The sequence below is a fragment of the Vombatus ursinus genome, unplaced genomic scaffold, assembly GCF_900497805.2.
Source record: "Vombatus ursinus unplaced genomic scaffold, bare-nosed wombat genome assembly UNPS02015012.1, whole genome shotgun sequence".
NCBI classification, from domain to species: domain Eukaryota; kingdom Metazoa; phylum Chordata; class Mammalia; order Diprotodontia; family Vombatidae; genus Vombatus; species Vombatus ursinus.
In genome coordinates, this window is record NW_020954790.1 from 957,476 (window position 1) to 973,851 (window position 16,376).

General features: G+C 58.7%; 1 protein-coding gene across 9 annotated transcripts in view; it reads left to right on the forward strand.

The window, feature by feature from the left end:
• Nucleotides 1-16,376, forward strand: part of GGT5 (gamma-glutamyltransferase 5) — a 30,747-nt gene that overhangs the window by 536 nt on the left and 13,835 nt on the right. For all 9 annotated transcript variants that reach the window (XM_027845649.1, XM_027845642.1, XM_027845644.1 and 6 more), the window contains exons 2-9: nt 563-752; nt 8,079-8,209; nt 8,926-9,021; nt 10,426-10,621; nt 12,668-12,825; nt 13,346-13,492; nt 15,468-15,604; nt 15,759-15,955. In XM_027845649.1, coding sequence (XP_027701450.1) covers nt 583-752; nt 8,079-8,209; nt 8,926-9,021; nt 10,426-10,621; nt 12,668-12,825; nt 13,346-13,492; nt 15,468-15,604; nt 15,759-15,955 — 1,232 coding nt within the window. In that variant the 5' untranslated portion in view covers nt 563-582. The remainder of the gene's footprint in view (nt 1-562; nt 753-8,078; nt 8,210-8,925; nt 9,022-10,425; nt 10,622-12,667; nt 12,826-13,345; nt 13,493-15,467; nt 15,605-15,758; nt 15,956-16,376) is intronic.

Below are 16,376 nucleotides of genomic sequence, written 5' to 3' on the forward strand. Positions count from 1 at the left end.
AGGGAGGAGGGGGAGGAAGAGGAGGAGGAGAGGGGAGAGAGGGAGGAAGAGGAGGAGGGAGAGGAGGAGGAGGGAGGGAGGAAGAGGAGGGAGAGAGGGAGGAAGAGGAGGAGGAGGGGGGAGAGAGGGAGGAGGGGGAGGAAGAGGAGGAGGAGAGGGGAGAGAGGGAGGAAGAGGAGGAGGGAGAGGAGGAGGAGGGAGGGAGGAAGAGGAGGGAGAGAGGGAGGAAGAGGAGGAGGAGGGGGGAGAGAGGGAGGAGGGGGAGGAAGAGGAGGAGGAGAGGGGAGAGAGGGAGGAAGAGGAGGAGGGAGAGGAGGAGGAGGGAGGGAGGAAGAGGAGGGAGAGAGGGAGGAAGAGGAGGAGGAGGGGGGAGAGAGAGAGGATGAGGAGGAGGAGGGGGAGAAAGGGAGGAGGGGGAGGAAGAGGAGGAGGAGGGGGGAGGGGGAGGAGGGGGAGGAGGAGGAGGAGGAGGGGGGAGGGGGAGGAGGAGGAAGGAGGCCGTGCAGGCCGCCGCTGGAGCTCAGGCCCCTGCTCGCTTCTCACCCCGGCTCTATTCTCGCAGGAAGTCCGGCTGCCCTGGCTATGGCCAAGGTTGGGGGTCGCACGGCCTGCTTCATCCTGCTAGGCTTGGCCATCCTGGTAGCCGTCATTGTCCTCACCAGCATCCTGGCCCCGCGCAGCACGTGCCCGAAGAGAAGCTACCCCACCGCTGCTGTGGCAGCCGACAGCAAACGCTGCTCGAACATCGGCAGGTGAGTGTGGGCGTTCTCCGGAGGGCCCAGGCTGGGCCCTGGGTCACTCAGGACCGGTCGCTCAGCTTGGTGTGCAGACTCAGGTGCCCGGGCTCTCTCAGGACCGATGTCTAAGCGTGCTCGGGGCTGGGGTCTGGTTCGGTCGGGACTAGCGTCTGAGTTTGGCCTCGTTGAAGGGCAGCAGCAAGCCCACGGCTGTGCCAACTGCCCAGCTGGAGCCTTGGGTCTCCTTAGCCTAGCTTGGCAAGGCAGATGCTCCCACTCGCCAGCAGCCAGTGGACAAGTAGGGTGGGTGGTGGTCTGTAGGACCCCCTCACCAAGACCAGGGCAGGGAATGAGAAAGACTCGTCAGAAAGGAAAGGGCCTAACATCATTTGTCTAAGAGCCCGCTTCTGGGTCCCGGGATCCCAGGTGAGAGCCTGACAACCCAGAGCATGGAACGTCTCAGGAGTTCAGTTTCATTCACTTCATTTCAAGCAGCTCACGTGTCCCAGAGCTGGAGCCCCACCCCAGCCTCTCCCCTGAGCTCCTGGCACACGTTGCCAGGTGCCTGTGGTGTCCCCCGGCACATGAAGCCCAGCGTGCGGTGAACAGGAAGGCTTCAGTCGGCTCCCTCCCTGACTCCGCTCTCTTCCCTGTCAGGGGCACTCCCATCCCCCAGTCACCCAGCTTCATGACCTGGTGTCATCCTCATCCTTCCCATGGCCAAGCCCTTTCCTGTCTAGCTTCCCATCTCTCCTACAGACAGGGGTTCCCTCTGCTCCCACAGCCACCTCTTGCCAGGATCAGTGCAATGGCCTGTCCCCAGTTGGCCTCCCTGACTGGAGCCTCCATCCAGCTGCCAGGCATCCTCCTAAAGCACTGGAGTGACCCAGAGGCCTCTGGGATCCAATGCAGCCACCTGCCCTACTCTCCCTGGCTTTGGGGCAAGCTCAGGCACTGTTCTTGGGGACAGTGTGTGAAGGGGTGTACTGGGTCACCGGCCTGGGGAGGTCAGCTGGAGCCTGGCTGAGGGACTTTCAAGGAAAGCCCAGTGCCCGAGGACATGAGGCTAAAGTTGTCTCTCCATCACCTGTGAGGATCTGGATGCTGCCTCAGCCACGATTCCCAGCGGGGACTCAGTCTGGGTCCCCAGCTTCCTTTGCCCCCTCTAATCAGGGCACAGGCTCTGACATCAGCAGCCTCCACAACAGAGCAGAGGACTGGGAGAGCAGGAGGGGACTTCAGCGGCGTCCAGACCCTCTGTCCCTGACCGCCACGCCCCTCGAGAGCGGGCGTGGTGAGAGGACACCCAGCCTCTGTTTGGAGACCTCCAGGGACAGGCAGCCCAGTATGCTCTGGGACAGTGCTCGGGGTGGGCCAGGCAGAGCCAGGCTAGCCTCTCCAACTTTGGGCTACCTGAAGACAGCTCTCCTGTCTCTCCTTCAGGCTGAACACGCCTATTTTCTCCAATTGCTCCTCATTGGGCATGAATTCAAGGCCCACCCCATCCTGGTCACCTCCTCTGGACTCAGTCATGGGGCCCAAAACTGACCCCAGCGCTCCAGAAAAGGCCTGACGAGGGAAAAGGACAGAGGGACCACCCCCCTCCCTCCTTCTGGGAACTCTCCCCCTCCTAGTGCAGCCCAACCCAGGGCTGACTTTGCAGTCCATAAAGACCCCAGGATCTTCTTCAGATCAGCTGCTGTCTATTCATATCTCATCTCCCTCATCTAATATTTGTGGAGGTGATTTTTTGAACCCGTGTGCAAAGTTTTACACTTATCCCTGTCAAAGCATCTTCTTACAGGTTCAGCCCAAGGCTCTGGCTTGTCAGGACCTTTTTGGATACTACTAACCCCCTAGACCCTGCCAGTTAAACAGCACAGGGCTAGGCACAGAGCCCGGGGACCCTCCTCTAGACACCTGCTTCCACACTGACATGACAGCTTCTCGATTCTTACCTGTGGCTAGCTCCGAAGCCCTCTCTGTCCTAGCGTCTCTACCGCACCTCTCCATCGCTTCCCGGTGGCCCAGGAGAGACTCAGTCAGATGCCTTGGGCAAACCAGGGCTGACCTGTCCAGAACCCTCCCCCTGCTCCCTCCCTCTTCTCTGAGCCCCTGCTCCATGAGGCAGGTCGCACAGCTGATGAAGAGAAAGAGTCCCTCGCTGATTCTGAGCCTTGGGATATCCAGATGTTCGGCGAGGCTCAGATGTTTGCTTGCTGGCCTGGCAGGGAAGGACTTCTCCTCTAGATGGGTGGCCCCAAACGAGCTGCCCTGGGGGTCTCCTTCTGCTCCCTTTGATAGGCTGATTCTGGGAGATGAGAATGACATTTTACAGCTGGGTAAACTGAGGCTCAGAGTGGGAAAATGGCTTGGACAAGGACATGCAAAGAATCTACACTAGCTCTCCGAGGGGGTGTGTGTGTGTGTGTGTGTGTGTGTGTGTGTGTGCGTGCGCGCGCGTTTGAATTCTGGATCTCCCCTGCCCCACCTCCAGCTGTGTGGTGGGGCCTCAGTTTTCTCAGCTATGAAATGAGGGGTTGGGCCTTCGAGCCCTGAATCTCAGATTGTGCCCTGCCCCCTGGCTCCACCTCCAGGGACCCCCACCAGCAGACCTGGCCTTGGAAGTGGGCTGTGGTCGGGGGGAGCAGAATCACTGGGCTAGGCAGTTGGGCCGCTGGCTTCCCAGCGTCCCTCTTCGGCTCTCCTCAGATGCTGGGAGGCTGGACCTGGGACCCAGGACGCCTGGCCACTAGCTCCGGGGGGAGGGCAGATCATACGTGTCTAGCCCAAGGCAGCTCCGTGTGGTTGGCGTCTACTGTTTGCGGCAGCGGCTTTGTGTCCATCGTCCCCACGCCAGGCACTTATGGGGGGGTGGGCTCTGAGAAAAACCGCAGAACAGCCCAAGGCTTGGGGAAGGCCCCAAGGAGAGGACACGCACTATGGAAAGAGGAGCCGTTATGATCAGTCTTGTGAGGCAGCAGCAGTTCTCCAGTCTGGAGGACCCTGCTTCTGTAAAATGGGGGTAGCCTTGCGCCTCCACTATGTGGAATCCTATTTGTAGCACCTTGCAACCTCGAGGTAGTGTGTGCGAGTACTAACTGCTATTAGGTTAGAGCGATGTCTCATCTGGGGCCTCCCAGCCTGGCAGATTCCTCTCCCATCCCCGTGCCCCCATCTCCCGGGAGCCCTCTGGGACTGACTGACTGGCGGGGGCAGGGCTGCTGGCTCTGCCCTGCCCTGCCCTCGCCCTCCCTTGGCTTTCTGCCAGCTGGCCCCGGGCCTGGGAAGATGGGGTATCCCTGGACATTCAAGGTAGTTTCCAGTCCTACACCCAGGGACTGTAAAGTACCTGGAGACAGCTCAACCTAGTTCCCTCTCAGTGACTCCATTGTTTCCTCTGTCAGTGGTGGGCACGAGCCAGGGCTAGGGGGGTGAGGCTTGGGGGCAGCTCCCTCCCCTCACCCAACCTGGGGACCTTTGCGGTGCCCTGCACCCTGACAGGAAGTTCAGCTAGGGTTTGTGGTACTGTTGGGCCCACCCCGTCCCCCCTCTGTCTCTTGGTGTGTCCCGATCTCTGCATCTCTGTCTTTGCCTGTCTGTCTGTCTCTGTCTATCTCTGTCTCTCTGTGTCTCTGTCTCTCTCTCTCACACACACACACATACACACACGCACACACACATACACACACACGCACGCGCACACACACACACCCCATCACCATCACCGTCTTGTGTCCTGGGCTAGCATCATCTCAGCCTCTCCGTCCAAGGCTCCTGGACCACTCCGTGTGGACTCCAGAGTGGCCTGCAGCGGCAGCGATAGCCCAGCTGGCTCCTGAACCACTATATTGGGACACGTGTGCTTGGCCTCCTCCAGAAAGGCTGCCAGAACACCCTGAGCCTGCATTGCTCACCTGCCACTGCGTGGTCTGGTGGGGGAAGTGGTGGGATGTTTCCCCACATGATGCAAAGGAGGGGTCTATAGTTTTCTATAGCTGTCAGCTCTTTTCTCAGTCTGAATGACCGCCTCTCTCCCCTCCCCCCATGTGCCAGCCTCAGCATCTCTGGCCTTCAGCATCCCCCCGCCCATGGAGCTCTCTGCCTCCAAACTCTCCCAAGCTAACTCTTCCCACTCACCTTCCCAAGGGGATTCTCAGGCTCCACGACTGGCAGAGGAATGGGGGTGTGGGAAACAATGTGTGTCCAGGCCATAGGATGTGGGGGGGCAGGGAAGCACAGAGAAGGAGCTCTCTCTGCCCCGGCTCTCCAGGCTACAAGGATTCATGGCAGCCAACAACCCTGGTGCTCCTCTCGTGGCCACCACAGGCAGAGCCTTGGGTCACGGCACCCAACGGTTGGCGCGGTCCCAGCCAGGGAGCTCACCAGTCTGGCGCCAGCAGGAAGCCTCAGGGAGACCTGGGTGGCTGCCCGCCCCCCAACGGGGAGGAAAGGGAGCTCTGAGCCTCTAAGTGCCGTCCAGCGTCAGCATGTCCCTGCCCCATCTTTCCTGAATCATATCAGTATCACCCTGAACCAACTCCCCTCGTCAGAGGGTGGGGCGAGGGCCCTGCTTCCCCAAAGAACCCAAACAACCAGAGGCCGAGCATCTCATCCAGACTGTGGCTCCATCCGTGGCAGGTAGCCATCCTGTCTCTGTTGACAGCAAAGTCACTCCCTCAAGAAGGAAGCCGTGCCATTTGTTGAGTGAATGAATGGATGGATGAGTGAATGAATGAATGAGTGGATAAAAGTATGAGTGCATGAGTGAATGAATGAATGAATGAATGAGTGGATGAGTGAGAGTGAATGAGTGGATGAATGAGTGAATGAATGGACGGATGAATGAATGCGTGGCTAAAAGTATGAGTGAGTGAGTGAATGAATGAGTGGATGAAAGAATGAATGAGTGAGTGATTAAATGAGTGGATGAATGAATGAGTGAATGAATGAGTGAGTAATGAGTGAATGAGTGGATGAAATGAGAGTGAAGGAGTGAGTGAGTGGGTGGGTGAGTGAATGAATGAGTGGATGAATGAGTGAACGAATGAGTGAGTGAGTGGGTGGGTGAGTGAGTGAAGAAGCGCTTCATTGGTACTTTTGTGTGCCAGGCGCTGGGCAGTCCCTGTCCTGAAGGAGCCAGCGCTCTAAGACGACCTGGGAGAGGTTTCAGCAGAGTACCCTGGAAAGGTCACATGGTCCTGAGGGGCAGTAGCAGAGCACGAGGCCTTGTCTCATCTTTAGTAATGTTTCCGCTGATGAGGATGAGGAGGATGCCTAATGTTTACATGGCACCTACTATGTGCCAGGCACTGTGCTAAGCATTTTACAATTATCTCATGTCGTTCTCATAATCACTGTAGGAGGTACGTGCTATTATCTTACCCATTTTAGAGATGAGGACGCTGAGGAAAATAGCGGTTAAGTGACCTGCCCAGGGTCATACAGCTAGTTAGTGTCTGGGGCACCACAGCACGCGGAGCTCGGCACTTGGCATCACGAAGACCTGAGTTCTAATTCTGTCTCAGACACTGACTAGCTGGGCAACCGGACAAGTCATTTCATCTCCATCTGCCTCGGTCTCCTCATCTGTACAGTGGGGACAACAAGCAGAGATCCCTCCCAGTGAGATGATGTTGGTAAAGTGTTCTGTCAAGGTGGAGATGACAAGTCAGGGAAGGGCTGGACGAGGTGGCCTCTGGGGCCCTTTGCACCCACCTCCCTACACTGGGGAGGGACCCTGGAGGTCACCTGGTCTATCTCCTTCATTTTACAGTGAAGGAGGCCCACAGAGGTTAAATGACCCACCCAGGATCACACAGATATTTGGAACGGACCTTAGCCTCTCTGGCCTCAGTTTCCTCATCTGTAAAAGGGGGGTTGGACCAGACCGCTCAGAGCTCCCTCTAACACTAGCCTGGGCTCCCCAGTGCTCTTTCCTTGCAGCTCTGCCCTCTTGGTGTTGAGAAGCCACCCTTCCTGCACTTCCCTATGGGTCAGACAGAAATCAGATCAGTTCCCTGGCCTCTCCTTTCACCTTCCCCTGAAGCATGGAGGGGACAAGGCCAGCACCCTGCCCTTGGGCCGTGAGTCCAGGTTCCCCTACGCAGAGGTGAGCTAGGGCCCAAGAACGTCCCAAGGAAAGTCTTGTCTTTTCCCTGGCCCAAGCTGAGCTCTCCACAAAGGAGGCCAGAGGGAGACAGAATTCTGGATGGTACAAGTCCTAGGACAGCCTTGTTCTGGATAGTGGAGGTCCAGATGAGCGAGGCTAGCCCATGGGAGCTCCCGACTTCCACCAGTGGCTTGGGTCTCCAAAGCTCAGCTCTGGCCACATCTCCCTTCAGGACTCCTTTCTCAAAGTGCCGCATGCTGTCTTCTCTCTGTCCAGGTGGGATCTCCCATACCCAGAGAAGGTTGGCCCCTGGAGGGCAAGGCCTAGCACACAGTAGGTGCTTAGAGTGCTGAACTTAGAGACAGGAAGACCCAAGTTCAAATCCCACATCAAATACTTCAGCACTGTGTGACCCTGCACAACCCCAACTCTATGCCTCAGTTTCCTCATCTGTAAAATGGGGATAACACTAGCTCTTGAGGCACGGGGTTGGTGTGACGTCTGACAAGTTTACACATTTAAGAGCTTTGGAAATCTTTGAGCTCTGTATCAATGTATAACCACCTTCCCTTCCCACCCCCGGCCCGTTATTCCTGGCCAAACAAAACAGGAGTGACCCCCCTCACCACAACTGAACTCAGCCCTGAGCTTTCTCTTCTCGGGGATGACGACCACCACCACCATTCTCTACGGGCACTCCTTACCTGACCTAGACTCCCAGACCTTCCCCTGCTTGGCTGGACTCCTCAGCCAGGCTCAGGGCCCTGGTACCTGGCACCTCCCAATGCCTAAGCCGTCAGTCACCCAAGGGTGTCTCCCACATAGAAGAGGGCCGTGCTGTTCAGTTGTGTCTAACTCTTCCTGACCCCATTGGGGGTTTTCTTAGCAGAGATACTGGAGAAGTTAGCCATTTCCTCCTCTAGCTCATTTTACAGATGAGGAAACTGAGGCAGACAGGGTTAAGTGACTTGCCCAGGGTCACACAGCTATTCAGTGTCTGTAGTCAGATTGGAACTCATGAAAGCGAGTTTTCCTGACTCCAGGCCCGGCGCTCTGTCTGCTGCGCCACCAAGAGCATCTTGGAGAATGAAGTCCCTTGGGAAGCCTTGCTAACAATAAGGCTGGTGGAGGCCACGGATCCAGCTGAGCCTGTGGCCTGGCCTCTCCTGATCAGCCTTGGTCACGTGCCCACGGCCGCTGCTGACAGAGCTTCTCTCGGCCTCCCCCAGGGACATCCTGAAGCAAGATGGCTCCCCAGTGGACGCGGCCATCGCTGCCCTGGTCTGCACCTCGGTCATCAACCCTCAGAGCATGGGCCTGGGAGGCGGGGTCATCTTCACCATCTATAATGCCAGCACAGGTAGGTGTGTCCCCTGCCTGCCCTGGGCTATGGTCCTCCCCGCCCAAGCCCCCCGTCCTCTGGCCTGATCCTGAGGTTCCCTCACTGCTGTGGCCATCCTGGCCCTCGGTAGACCGTGTGAGGGCACAGAGGGAGCCCTGGGCTGCCACTCCCTCCTCCTCCTCTGGGATCAGTTTCCTCTTCTGTAAAATAAGGGGAGGGAGAGGCTAGTCGATCCTTGCCTGCCCTGGATCCCAGACCCTTTCAAAGAACCTGGAGAGCCGGTGTGGAAGGACATGGATGAAACCACTGAACCTCGGAGGGCCGTCTAAGAGGAAGGGGTGCTATCTGCAGCGGCGGAGGGCCTCCATACACCAATTACATTGTAGCGTTCCCAGATTAAAGCTAATGGCGAATGCACACCGCCTTGGCGGGGGGAGGGGAGAGATGGGGTGAAAATGTGGAACTCAGAATCTTGTGGAAGTGAACATTGGAAACTTAAAATAAATTAATTTAAAAAAAGCTAATGGTGATATGGGGTGGGGATGGGGGGAGCTTTTAATCTGATCCCACCTCCCCTCAATTCCTTCAGAGCCGGCAGGGCAAGGAGAGGTCATGACCCTCGGGGAGGAGGGAGTCTCTGACTTGGAGGGTGGCAGGGTCCCTCTAGGGCGGTCTGGCCCCAGTGGGTGAAAGGGTGGGGGTCAGGGCAAGGCTGACAGTCTGTGCATCTCCAGGAGAGGTAGAAGTGATCAACGCTCGGGAAACCGTGCCCAAGACAGTCCCCCTGACTCTGCAGGAGCGCTGTAAGAAAGATAAGCCACTGGGAAAAGGTGAGGTCTGCCAGGCACCCAAAGAGGAGCCTTCCCTTCCCTTCCCTGGGCTTCAGCAGGGCCCTAAGGTGGGGGCGGGGCCATTCAGGAGGAGGAGGATGGTAACGTCCATATCTGTGATGCCTCAAGTTGTCAGGTGCAGTGATTACACCATTTTGCAAATAGGGAAACTAAGTCCGGGAGGTGCCCAGGGTCACACAGCTCAAGGTAGAATTCCAACCCGGGTCTCCCGACTTCTCTGGCCTCCGCTCCCTGCTTGTGTGACCACCCTGCAGCCTCTGAGATCAGTGTGAAGGTGTGGCCCTCCGGAACAAGCACCCAGTCTGGAGCTGCATGGGGCACCTCCCGTTCTAGCGAGGTTTCCCCAAATGTCCCTCTGGGTCCTCAGTGACTTCCCTACCTGAATTCTGTAACTAAGACTCCCAGCTGTTCTGGAGGAGATGGAGACAGGGGTGAGATGGGGCTGCCCAAACAGGAATGGCCGGTGTCTATGCCAGGTCCGGCAGCACGGAAGGGCTCCAGTGGAGACCACAGAGATCTGTGCTTGGCCCTGGGGGCTCACTAAAGGCAGGGATGACATAGCCGCCCGGTCTGCAGATAACGAATCTAGGAGCGGGGGCTGACACAGTGAATGCCATGGTGAGGATTCCAAAAGATTCTGACAGGCCAGAGCGTTGAGCTGGAGCGTATCAGATCACAAACTTTCATTTGGATACAAAGTCAACTTCCCAATAAGGTAGAGGGGAGACCCAGTTAGGCAGCAGAGCCGGGGGTCTGAGAGGACCACAAGCTCCCTAGGAGTCAGCATGAAAGCTGATGCCATCTTGGGCTGCATGAAAAGGGGCAGAGCTTCCAGGACTGGGCAGGGGACAGTCTCTCTGTGCTCCACCCTGTCAGCCCGCACCGAAAGGCTTGCACTCGGTTCTAGGTGCTACAGCTTAGGAAGAGCACATTTGAGCCAGCGCGGCTCCAGAGGAGGGCCACCAGGATGGGGAAGGTCCATGCAGAGTCCACATGAGAAGAGCATCGGTTAAAGGAAGCAGGCTTGTTGGGGGGAGGTGGCCAGGGTCAGGGCATGGTGCCTATTTCAGGTATTAGAAAGGTTGGACCCAGAGGGCAGAGCCAGGAGCTACAACGAGGCTGAACCTCCTACTTATGGGAGCCGTCCCAGAGTGGAATGGGCTGACTGTCAGGTAGTGAGCTCCCTGTCTCTGGCAGTGTCCAAGCAGCAGCTGGACAGCTGTTTGCTGAGTGTGTTGTGGAGTGGTTTTCAGGTCTGGGTTGGCCTCCCTGCCTCCCCCATCTGGCTCAGACTCAGAGGATCCTGTGAATCCCCCCTTCCTGGATTTGCAGACACTTGGGCCTCCCCCCGCTGACTCCCACATTCGGCTGGTTTTCACACAGGGGCCTATTGGATTGGAGTTCCAGGAGAGCTCCGAGGTTACCAGCTAGCACACCAGCGCCATGGTCGCTTGCCGTGGGCCCAGCTGTTCAAGCCCACCATCCGCCTCCTCCAGGAAGGCCTCCGAGTCCCCAAGGTCCTGAACTTGTTCCTCAACAGCTCTCTTCTTACTCAGGCCATATATAACTCCTCTCTTTGGTGAGCAGGGCTGGGGATGGGGTGGGGGTCATAGAAGGTCCGAGCCCCTCATTTGCAGATGAGGAAACTGAGGCAGCCCAGAGAGGTGGGTTGGGGGCAGCAAGACCAGCCGCCTCCTTCCTCAGGGTCTCCCTCTAGCAATCTCAGGCCACAGAATGTGCCACCAGCGCCGTCGGCCCCAGCCTGGTGCTTGTGCTCGAGGCTTGCATCTGGCCTCTCAAGGCTTCTCACTCACATCCCTATGGAGACTGGAGCTCCCACAACAGTCCCCTCCCAGGGTCTCCCATCTGCAAGTGAGCAAAGCCCAGCCCGGTTGGGGGGTGGCAGAGCCCTGACTTCCGTCTCTCCTTTGTCCCCACCTGCCCCTTGCTTTAGATGTCTGCTGCCCCACCCCCACCCCTCCGGGCTGCATCAGCTGCAGGTGGGAGCTGCTGAGTGGGTGTCACTAGGGATGGTCATGGGGAGACATTCTGGGGCAGAGAGTGCAGTGTGGCTCAGCTGGGGTGTCAGAGGAGTTAGAACAGGGAGCTGCCTGTGCTAACCGGGGGCAAGGAGCACGGGTATTGTGGGTCACACAAGTCCCTGCAGCGGGTGAGCCGTGCGCTGGCTGAGAGTCGGCTTGGACCCAGGGAGAGGCGGATGACGGCTCACAAGCCTCCTCTGGGCAGGACATTGTCCTAGTAGGCAGAGGAGACCCAAAATGTGGAGAAGATGAGGCCTCTGACCCTCCCCACCATGCCTACAGTCTCACCGGGGTGAAGGACAGAGGAACTCACTGGAATACTTAGCAGGAGACAAGTACATTGGAGAGGGCAAAACAGCCTGGTGTGGCCTGAGGGGGCACTGGGCAGACAGGGAAGGCTTCCTGATGGAGGAGTCATCTTTACCAGGATTTAGAGCATGGGCAGGCAAAGGATGCAGGGAAAAAGGAGGGAAGACAGCCCAGGCACAGGGAGCAGTTCCAGTGAGTTCCCAGAGGAGGCTGATGGCCAAGCTTGACTGGGGGCAGAGAGATTTCCCCTTTGGCTGAAGCAAAGAGAGTGGAGGAAGGGGGGGGACATGAAATAAGGCTGGCAAGAGGAGGGGGTGCCAGGCAAGATGAGGGAGCGCCAGGTAAGATGAGGGGATGCAGGGGCAGCTAGGTGGCGCAGTGGATAGAGCACTGGCCCTGGATTCAGGAGGACCTGAGTTCAAATCCGTCCTCAGACACATAACACTTACTAGCTGTGTGACCCTGGGCAAGTCACTTAACCCCATTGCCTGCCCCCCCCAAAAAAAACGAGGGGGCACCAGGTAAGATGAAGGGGTGCCAGGCAAGATGAGGTGGGAGGGATATTGTGAGTGCATCAGTATGTAACAAGGAGTCTCCTGAGAGTGGCCAAAAGCTGGATTGGAGGGCAGAGGAAGGAGGTGGGAAAACCTCTCCTGGGCCAGAGGGTGGCTACAGGAGGCTGCAGGGACAGAGTAGAGAAGATCTGGGAACAGAAGGGACAGAAGGAGAAGCTGGCAGCCAGGACAGATGGGAAGAGGTCCAGCTCAGGAGAGAGGTCAGGGCTGCAGATGTGACTCCTGGGCATCATCTGCGAAGAGGTTGCAATAAGAGAGATGACCTAGGGAGAGGAGCCCAGAAGAGATCTGGGGCCACCTACGCTGAAAGCTTGAGGAGAAGATACAGATCTTATCTGGGAGACTGAGGAGTGGGCAGAGAGCGGGGAGGAGGCTCAGGAGAGGAGGGAGGGGAGCGAGCAAAGAGGGGAGGCCGGGTCAGCAGTATCCTCACCTTTGAAGGGTGGAGGAGGACGAGGCAGGAGGCAGCCGACTGGAGGGGTCACCTGTCTACATGGTTCTGGCAAGGACCACCCCTGTCCTCAGGACGTTGTAGCGTGACACCTGGCCCTGATGGAGTCATGAGGTGTGAGTTCCAGCCCAGGCTTTGTGTGACCCTGGGCAGGTCTCGTGCCCTCTTGGGGCTTCATTTCCCTCCCTGGCTTCTCTGGTGCCCTTGTGCCCCTGACAACCAGGGGCTGTTACCCTCTGCCTTCCTAGCCAGCTCTTTTTCAATGGGAAGAAGCCGTTGGCAGAAGGCGAGTCTCTGCTGAGGCCCGAGCTGGTGCATACCCTGGACAGCGTGGCGGAGAAGGGCGCTGATGAATTCTACGAGGGCTCTCTAGCTGAGGATCTTCTGGAGGACCTCGCCATGGAAGGTGGGCTTCGCGCCTCAGCCAGAGACAGCCAGAGAAAGCCGCTGTCCGGACAGCATCCGTGCTCCCTCTGGAGCGGCACGCTGCCCTTGGGCGAGAGTGTGCTTTGAGATCCTAGAACGAAAGGCACTAGGGAAGGTGATGGTCTGTGTCCCGAGGCCCGCTAGGGGGCCCTCCTCCCTCCCACCTGATTCCTGGCCTTTCCTCACCTGGTGGAGAGGGAGGGAGACTAATGCTGGGAAGGCAGGAGGTCGGTCAGTCAGTCAACAAGCATTTATTAAGTGCCTGCTGTGTGTGTGTGCCAGGCCTGCAGAGGGGGCTGAGCTGTCACTCAGGGGCCGGCCACGACCGCATTGGGAGAGGAAGAGGAGCTGCGGCTTGGCGGGGCGGGGTCCTGCTTGGGGGAGGGGGTGCAGGGAGCAGGGTCAGCTGAGGGTTCAGGGGGTTCAGAGGAGACCCAGGGCTGACTGAGACGGGCGATGGGGGCCCCAGAAGTGACCCTTCTGCCTCCTGCCCCCCCCAGGAAGCGTACTGACCAAGGAGGACCTGGCCGGCTTCCAGGCCGAGGTGGTCAAGCCTCTGACCCTGAGCCTGGGGGACTACACTCTGTACTCGCCCCCACCCCCCGCCGGAGGGGCCATCCTCAGCTTTGTCCTCAATGTGCTCAAAGGTGAGCAGGGCAGGGGGGCGGAGGAGGGCGAGGTTCAGGTGCCCACCTGCCTGGCTGCTCCACGTGCCCGGGAGAGTGGAAGCTCCCCGAGGGCGGGGCAGTCTGGGAGGACTGAACTGGGAGCTGAGAGCGGGGGAGGGGTGTGCCGGGAGGGGAGGGGGCGGAGAAAGGAGGAAGGCGGGGCTCACGGGCCTCCACTCCGCCCCCCGCCACCTCCCCGCCCCCGGCCGCCTCCCCCCCATTCGCCTCCGCCCCTTTCTTTGCTCTCACTTGGCTGCCAGCCCAGACGCCTCCCAGATGCCCTTTACCTCGGGGGCCGCTACTGGAGGGGATCTGAGACATGGAGAGGAGGAGAGAGTGAGGGGTGATGTCTAGGGGTTGTGAGACACAGAGAAGGGAGAACAGGGACCTCCAGGTAGCGCGGTAGATGGGGGCACGCTGGATCCGGAGCCAGGAAGACAGAGTTCCAGTGCAGCCTCAGACACTGTGTGACCCTGGGCAAGACCTGCCGCCTGCCTCAGTTTCCTCATCTGCTAAATGGGCATAATAACAGTGCCTCCCTCCCTCACAGAGTTGTTGTGAGGATCAAAGGAGATGTATGTATAAAGCGCTTAGTGCAGCGCCTGGCGTGCAGTAGGTGCTCAGTAAAGGCTGGTTCCCTTCTCCCACCCTCCTCCATTATGTCAGTGAAGCTCCAGGTGAAGTCCTCCGGAGAGGTCTGTCAGATCTGCAGTGGGTTAGAGCCATAATGAGGAAGGCAGAGAGACCTGGAAAGACAACAAGCATTTATTAACCTCCTACTGTGTGCTAGGCACTATGCTAAGCGCACAAAAAGGCCAGAAAGGCCCTGCTCCCTATCTATACAAGCAAGCTCTAAGCAGGATAAAGGAGCTAGTGAACAGAGGGAAGGCCCTGGGATTTGGAGGGGCTGGGGCGGCTTCCTGGAGGCGGTGGGACTGTAGCGGGGACTTACAGGAAGCCAGGGCAGTCAGTGGTGGGAGAGGTCCAGCGGGTGGCACAGCCGGAGAAACGGCCGGTGGGATGCAGGAGGCTGTGGTCATCTCAGACACTGGAGAGGAGGAAGGTGTCAGAAGACTGGAAAGGGAGGAGGGGGCGGGTATGAAGGGCTCTGAATGCCACACTAAGCATTTTGTATATGATACTGGAGGCAATAGGGAACCACTGGAGTTATTGAGTGGGGGGAGTGACATGGTCAGACCTGGGCTTTAGAGAAATCACTTTTGTGGGTGAAGGGGGAGAGACTGAGGCAGGCAGACCCCCCCACTCCCCAGCAGCTATTGCAATAGTCCAGGCCTGAGGAGATGAGGGTCTGCCCCAGGGTGAGGGCAGTGTCAGAGGAGAGAAGTGGAGGTAGTGAGCACCCTGTCACTGGAGGTATCCAAGAGGCTTGTTATAGGGGGCTGGATTCCTGTTCAGGATGAGCAGGTCTAGATGGTCCCTGAGGGGTGTCAGCGAAGCTCTGACTGAAGGATGCACCCCTAAATGAGGCTTGAACCCATAAAAATAACTCTCATTTCCAAAGCTCTTGGAGGGTTGTTTCCCAGCACCCCCTTGTGAGGTAGGCAGGCACAGGACTGAGGTCCCCATTTTCCAGCTGAAGTCATTCGCCCAAGGTCGCACTCACGCAGCAGTACCTGCAGCCTGGTGACTGCCCACCTTGGAATTTCCAGGGCGCTCTCTTCTGTCTCCTAAGGGCCTCCCTCCTCCGAGCCCCCGCTCACTGGAGGACCTTGGGGGTGGAGGGCGAGGGGCAGCAGGAGTGGATGTCGGGGCTGGCCAGGCAGCTCACCCAGGGTGGGCGCAGTTCCCGGAATGGCCACAAGGTGGCGGTGGAAGCTGGTGCACGGTCCCAGCGCTGGGAGGGGGCCAGAGATCGCAGGAAACTCCTGCGGCGCAGCCAGGCCCATGCTGGCAGCCCCAGGGCACCAGTGCCACCCTCTCCCTCCGCCTGCAGGCTTCCATTTCCCCCAGGACTCCCTGGCCCAGATCCAGGGGAAGGTCAGCATGTACCACCGGGTAGTGGAGACCCTGAAGTTTGCCAGTGGGCTGAAGTGGGTGCTGAGAGATCCCCGGAGCTGCCCAGAGTGCCCGGTGAGGACCTGGAGCAGGGGCCGGGACAGCGGCCCCGGGGGCCCCAACTGCAGCACCAAGCCCGATGGTGTACAGAAGGGGTGGGGGGGTATGGCTCGTGGGGGGCCCGAGACAAGGCTCCCAGGGCCTCAGCTGCCCCTCTGGCCCTGTGCAGGCCCTGTACCTAGACCTGCTGACTGAGGAGTTGGCCCAGAAGGTCCGGGACTTGATCAGCCCCCAGGGCAACCACACACCCAGCTACTACAACATCAGCTTGCCCAGCATGGGGGGGCAGGAGGTGGGTACCTCCCATGTGGCCATCCTGGGCCCGGATGGCAGTGCCGTGTCTGCCACCAGCACCATCAACACCCCGTGAGTACAGAAGGCCTGGCTAGGAAGGGGCAACCTCCTCCCAGCAAGAGGGGGAGGGCGGGGTTGAGGGGACGAGGAAGGGGTTAGCCTTGGCTGGGCAGAGGGAGGGCTTCCCATCCTCTGAAACCCGGGGGAAGGAGCAGAGGCCGGGGGCAGGTGTCTGACAGCTCGTGGGGTGGCACACGCTGGTCTTTGTCAATCACCTTCCTGTGCAAGGACCCCCTACACACACACCCCTCCTCCCACCCTATGGGCCATGGGCTCTAGAAGGCTCTGCTGCCATAGCCCCACAAAGCTGGATTGACTGAGAACCAAGGCCCCCAGGGGTCCTTGTCTGGCCCATGAACACCATCCTGTCTTAAGGTCAGAGGGATCCCCCCAAGGACAACGAGGGTTTGAGCCACAATCCACAAGAACTGAC